Below are 5,994 nucleotides of genomic sequence, written 5' to 3' on the forward strand. Positions count from 1 at the left end.
ACCTTAATATGCATGTTACGTTAGATATGGTCATACTTACCATCACACGAATGGGAAGTAGAAACAAAGAGTTTTCCATGTCCATTGCTTGAATCATGAAAGATGAATGAAATGGAAATTGACCGATTTAAGCTAAGTTTTTGGCTCCCTTCCAAGATCAGAATATCATAGCAAAGAAACCTAGAAGAAAACATTGGAGAAAGCAATGCACAAAATGAGAAATTGGTAATAGCAAGTGACTACTGTTGTACAAAATGCACATCAGTTCTGAATAAATGGCCATTTTTCCTTCTATATGCTCTTCTTAGATCTTCTCTTCTAGCAAAGCACTAACAGTCTAAACATCATCGCATATCATCTGGGGCAAAAATGCCAGTTGCCCCATTTGTTACACATGAATACATGGAGATTCCACACTATGTTGCATGCTTTCCACAGGAAACAATTCATTCGGTACGTAAAATTTCTAGTATTTCATCATGATTCCTATACAACATTAATCAGATCAAGAACATAATACCTCTCAGAAAAGAAAATACACCCTACTAATTGACCTTAAAGAATGCAGGAACCAATAAAATAAACTCTGGCTACTTTTGCTGCCTGAGCAGGAAATACTATTCTTATCAGAAGAAGCGAAATCTGTTGATTCTTTTTTTATCCAAAGGTGTATTTATCAATCTGTTGACACGCGAGCAAGTAAGCCAGTGGCTGTTTGAACCGTCTTTATCTGACCAGACCCAATCAGATCGCGGAGGTGGAACCGCACGTCAAGAGGTGATAATCTTAACCTCGTCTTCTCCAGTGAAGATAGTAGCATCTCCTTGTACTTCCGACGGTTCAATAACGAAAGAACTTCCTTCCTCCCCTGCTCACCATAACCACATTTGTCAAGATATCAAAACTGTAGGCCCATTGAGAAGAATCCGGGAAAGCAGATGCAAGAATAATAAACAAACTAAAGTAAACTAATGACAGCATTCATAAAATACATCGTGCGTGGTTCCAGAGTATGTACATGGATTTAACTATAAATATTTGCGCAACCTACGCAAGTTCATGGACCTAGTTCAGTGACCAGGAGTCAATGAAAATTATGTAGGCAATGAAGATTGAAACAGTCAGGAGGGATGGAATCATAGTAGCCAGTCAATCACTAAAGTGGTGGCTAGATTACTTCACTCAGCAGAATCAGCTTTATATCTGTTATTAATTTATTAGAACCATCTTTCAGATTAACTAACACCACAAGATTTGAACGAAGGAATAGAAAAGCCAAGAAGTGCAGACCTGGGTTAGGCCTTTCAAGATAGGGCCAATACTTGGAATAGAAAACCAGTACATGTTTGGATCTATTAGTTGGCGTGTCTGCAAAAAATCAACACGGCACAAACAGTAAGCATGATTAGATGCAGCTATTAATTGGTTGGTAAACATGAATCTAATGATCCCATGGAAAATACTTAAGAAATGACCAACATGTGAATACAAAAACACCCATGACAATGATCCCATGGAAAATACTTACTAGGAGACCAGCATTCATCAATAAGGTGATATGTTTATCTCTTGCATCACCCCCATGTGATAACAGTGAACACTGCAATAAAAAGCAGAAGACATGAAAAGCCTTAATACAGCAGTTCTATTTCTTGATTTATTACTGGGTATTATTTAAGAAACGATATACTAAAACAAAGTGTCAGGTAACATCCAATGATAGATCATCGCAAAGCTTCGCAGAAGTTAAAATTTGGTAATGAGATATTCTAGAGAGAAGGTTAAGATAGAATTCTGCAGAGGATCAACACTTAACTCCAGTACCTGGCTGAAACTTACCAGCTCTAGGTGATCTATGCTAACATCCAATTTCGAAGGCAGAACATATTTCTCAAACCACTCAAACACTTCACTGCAATCTTGGTTTTTACCCTTTGACCTCCTGACAGCAGATTCCATCTGCATACACTCCGTGTAAGAGATAAGCAGATACATTAAAACTTGTAGTACGAATAGGTAAATTTAATGTGATGAATTGTCACATTATGACAAACTTTATTATCAACAAAAGATGAGCTACTGTATATGATGGTAAATATGCAGTTCAGTTAGCGTGTGCTTGATTGGTTAAACAAGGTATATGGGATAGGGCCATCCAGCTTGGTAAGGATAGGCTTGAATGAGGTTAAACAAGGTATATGGGATAGGTTGGTTGCTTCGTTGGGTGGACGGGAGTATCACAACAGATTGATTAGCTAAATTAGACCTCTTAACTTCCATTACATTAACACCATCTAGACCTAGTGAACCTACTTAAGTCATACCGGAAAAACATATACCTGTTTCAGATAATCATCCATGAACATGATTGCATGGTCATCCTGCCCAGTATTGAGTTTGAATACACGGAGTACTCTGTCTTTCTTCAGTGACTACAAAAAGTATTTCTATGTTCAGGTTTCATCAGAGCAAGGAAAAATTATCTCTGATGCAATTGGATATTAATATACATTAGTCTACGATAATCACCAAAATTTAACACGAGAATCGCTAGAAAAGAATCCAAAGGTAAAACACAAACTTATCATTGCATTACAAAAGTGGTGTCCACATAAAGAATTATTGCATAAGTTGAAAACAAAACCTCCAAATCTCTATCAACTTGTGTCCTGTCCTTCACGCTGCTATACAATTGGGACTGTAAAATGAAAGGCTGTGTTACAACCTACAAGTGAAAACAAAAGAAAAGGATAAATTTTGTGCAGAAATGGTACTGAATCACCATCATAAAAGGAAACACTGAATTTATATAAACATATTGCAACATGTTTTTTTTCAATTATTACATGGAGTATTGCCACATCTTCCCATTACAAGGAGGCGAGGAGGAGCAAACATAAAAACCAAGAGTTTAGCAGTGGGCAGGAAGCACCCCCCCCCCCCCCCCCCCCGCATGAACCTTCGCTTCACCTCTGCCTTTATGTTGTTGGGCATCGTCTGAAGGTCTTGTCTCTCTCCCTAGAACACCTAGTTGTGCCTCTCTCCAAATGGACGAAATTTGTAGAATCACTATCTAGTCCAGGACTTTTCGACAATCTTTTGGACAGACACCAAATTCATCTGGAGCAGCGAGCTCTCCATCTTAAAATGATTTGCCAGTTACCTCAACCAGGAGCAGTGTTCACTGTCTCGGCGTTTTTGGGCAGCTGCGGGCATTTAAGCTGGCCAACTGTCCAGCAATGGTGCTGCAGCGTTAACCAGATGAAGAAAAGGCACTTGACAGGCGCTTTGGCTTTCCGGAGCACCTTGTGGCACGGGAATACTGTCCAGACACGGAAGAATGCCCTATCAGATAGCTGAGCTAACTGAAGGTCTGGACATAACTGTTTCCTTTTCTAAAAGCATGGTGGATAGTCGAAATGATTCATGTGGATTGCATAAAATAAGTGTCTAGTAGGTTGTTCAATGAATTAACAGTTTAAAATGCTGAAACTCAAACAATGCAACAAAACGAAACATGTATGTATGATATCATTGTTCTCAAAGTTTAGACAAGATTAAAAAAAGAGCATACAAATACCTTCTCTAGCTTTGGGAACTGTGTGCGCATCAACTGTAGAGCTATCAAAGTATCACTGAATATAAGGTTGTCCTCTGCATCATAAAAACTGCTAGATGTTATAACAATTTCACAGCTTACAATAATAATTGTCATTGAGTACGATGTTTTTCACATACAATTTGTAGCATCTTCTTAACAGAATATAATGTCTTTGTTGTTGACTGTCTAATGCAACAACTAGAAGTGATCTAAAATAGGGAGCAAATTATGTTCAAGGTTACTAAACTTATTCTGAGGGTGTGTCAGCTAGGTACCCGCTCTCCTGACTTGCAAATTTGGGTCACCAAAACCGTAAAATCTCCAGTGCCCAAGCTAGTGTGACCATCCAGGTTCTCTAATCATGTTCCCAATTTTGCAGCAAGCCACAGGACGCCTATAGTCCATTGTTAATTCCACTCCGTGCCTAATCTTGTTCCAGCCCCAACCCTATAAATCTCTCATAAAAACAGCCACGACTACGGACAATTGATCCCACCAGTGCAAACCATGGGAGATACCAACAGTGGTAATGCAACTCTGTTTCCAGCTACATCAACTACGGTAATCCATCCTCTGCTACCTGCAGTGTCTTAGAAGGAATGGAAGCAAACGAGAGAGCGCGTCTGTAGCAGATGTGACCTGACATATAGCATTTTGTTCTCAGAAATCTCTGTAAAAAATGAAGCCTCTCTTGACTTGTTGCAGCTGTCCAATTGCTGCCACGAAAGCAATTTTCTAGGAGTATATAACTGAATGAACAACTACAGCATACATCATATGAGTTTATCAGACCTAAATGTTGAGAAAGAAGAAAGAGACAACGTAAGGGGGCTACAAGCATAATTACACTGACTCCTAGTTGTTTATCTGGTGCGGCATGCTGGTGGTGATACGCGGTGACCCACTTGATTTAGTTTTGACCTAAATGTGGAAATTAAGAGGACGGTGACCTATTTGACACACTTGAGCAAGTTCAGTGACCAGCGTGTAATTTACTCTAACAGAGGAGAATAAATTAGACAGAGAAAGTGGCAAACCAAGGCTTGTGCTGTTCTCGGTTCTGCCTTGTGAACTTGTGGCGTCGTCATTAGGAGAGCGTGGTCGCTTCTTTTTCCCACGAGATGATGATGAATACGGTGGCCACGGTTCTGCCATATCTCTGTGCTGATTGTTCAGTCCAATTTAAGTAGATGACATGAGACAAATAAGACAAATGTCTGTCCAATCAGGAGTCAGATCCTCTAATTTGCATCAGTAACCTGGAGCTTCCTTCCACAAGCAGCAAAACGATAAGACTGGCTACTTGTGAGCTGAAAGTTCAAAAACACCTGCAGTCAGAGGGATTCCAATAAGTCTTGAAAAATCTGGAACATGGAAATGGTTTAGGAAACTCGGGGTAGTAAGAAAAAACTGAGATACAGAAGAAACTCGGAATTTGGACTGAACTAGAATGACTTGAAAGTTTACCATAAAACGGAAGCAGAAAAATAAACAACACAAGGGGTGGACAAAGTGCACTGAAATTCCCTAGTATAAGCTTCCTACAGTTTAGGGGTATTCGGCAATTCAGGCACCTTGCTGAAGGGGGAAACTATCACTTTGCCAATCCACTGGAACTTTGCGAAACTCGTACGCACATACTACTATTTAATGCGCTGGCTAATCAAGTGGAACTTCACAAGTCCGAGAAATTGTCTGCACTAATTAGTCTCTGAACCTGCAAACAGAGCATTCAATCTACTTCTCAACGCACTGGAATTTTTTCCAAGCTTTGTTGTCTGCACTAATCCTCCACTGCCGCCCTACGACGAAGAAATAGTGATTTCTCCACCAATCCAGCTAGCAATATATCCATACAAGTAGAGGCAAAGTACAGGAACGAACACAAACAAATTTTGTAGTAATACCAGACAAAGAATTTCCTCTCCTCTCCTCTCTGCAGCTATATATCCACCCATTTACTAGAGGAACGAGCGCTGATTGGCGGGCAGAGATTGGATGGATGCGTAACCTGGTCGCAGCCCGTGGCGGCGGCTCCCCGCCGTCCGGGGTAATTGCAGACGGCCGGAGTTGCGACGGCGGCCTCCTCTTCGAGACACGCGGCGACCTCCCCCGCCGCGCGTGGCCGTCAGCGCGCAACAACCTACTCGGCGGCGGCGGCGGCGGCGGCGAGGGCTGGGATCTGTGGCCTGGGGGGCAGGACGAGAGGCCAATCGGGATTCCTTTTTTCCGGAGTAATTTGATAAAAGGTTTTTTTTCATACACGTGGGATCTGGGACCACCTGTCAATAATACATGTGCTTTTCTAAAATACACGTGGAGTATATATCAGATTAACGGAGAAATTTATGGCACTACAATTCTGAAAAGAAAAAACAAGGACCGGTATATTT

At 40.9% G+C, this 5,994-nt stretch overlaps 1 protein-coding gene across 7 annotated transcripts; it reads right to left on the reverse strand.

Annotated features, from left to right (window-relative positions):
* Nucleotides 1–409: 409 nt before the first annotated feature.
* On the reverse strand, nt 410–5,850 carry LOC109745968 (uncharacterized). Of its 7 annotated transcripts, none has more exons than XM_020305085.4 (9): nt 5,613–5,850; nt 4,639–4,929; nt 3,581–3,654; nt 2,645–2,698; nt 2,340–2,432; nt 1,840–1,959; nt 1,529–1,600; nt 1,291–1,368; nt 410–868 (listed from the first exon to the last, which is right to left on the reverse strand). In XM_020305085.4, exons 2-9 carry the CDS (start codon nt 4,754–4,756, stop codon nt 677–679), a joined length of 801 nt encoding a protein of 266 aa, XP_020160674.1. In that variant the 5' UTR covers nt 4,757–4,929; nt 5,613–5,850; the 3' UTR covers nt 410–676. The 7 variants fall into 7 exon arrangements, with proteins under 7 accessions (XP_020160674.1, XP_020160673.1, XP_020160672.1 ...); XM_020305084.4 differs by having other exon boundaries at nt 1,825–1,959; XM_020305083.4 differs by having other exon boundaries at nt 2,645–2,725.
* Nucleotides 5,851–5,994: the final 144 nt, after the last annotated feature.

Source organism: Aegilops tauschii, chromosome 1 (genome assembly GCF_002575655.3).
Source record: "Aegilops tauschii subsp. strangulata cultivar AL8/78 chromosome 1, Aet v6.0, whole genome shotgun sequence".
NCBI classification, from domain to species: Eukaryota; Viridiplantae; Streptophyta; class Magnoliopsida; order Poales; family Poaceae; genus Aegilops; species Aegilops tauschii.

Coding starts and splice junctions, on each gene's coding strand:
- LOC109745968 (XM_073504201.1), bottom strand. CDS start 4,756: ATGGCAGAACCGTGGCCACCGTATTCATCATCATCTCGTGGGAAAAAG. Junction 1,960..2,339: donor TGGATGATTATCTGAAACAG/GTATATGTTTTT, acceptor GAGTGTATGCAG/ATGGAATCTGCTGTCAGGAG. Junction 869..1,290: donor TCTTGAAAGGCCTAACCCAG/GTCTGCACTTCT, acceptor TATGGTGAGCAG/GGGAGGAAGGAAGTTCTTTC.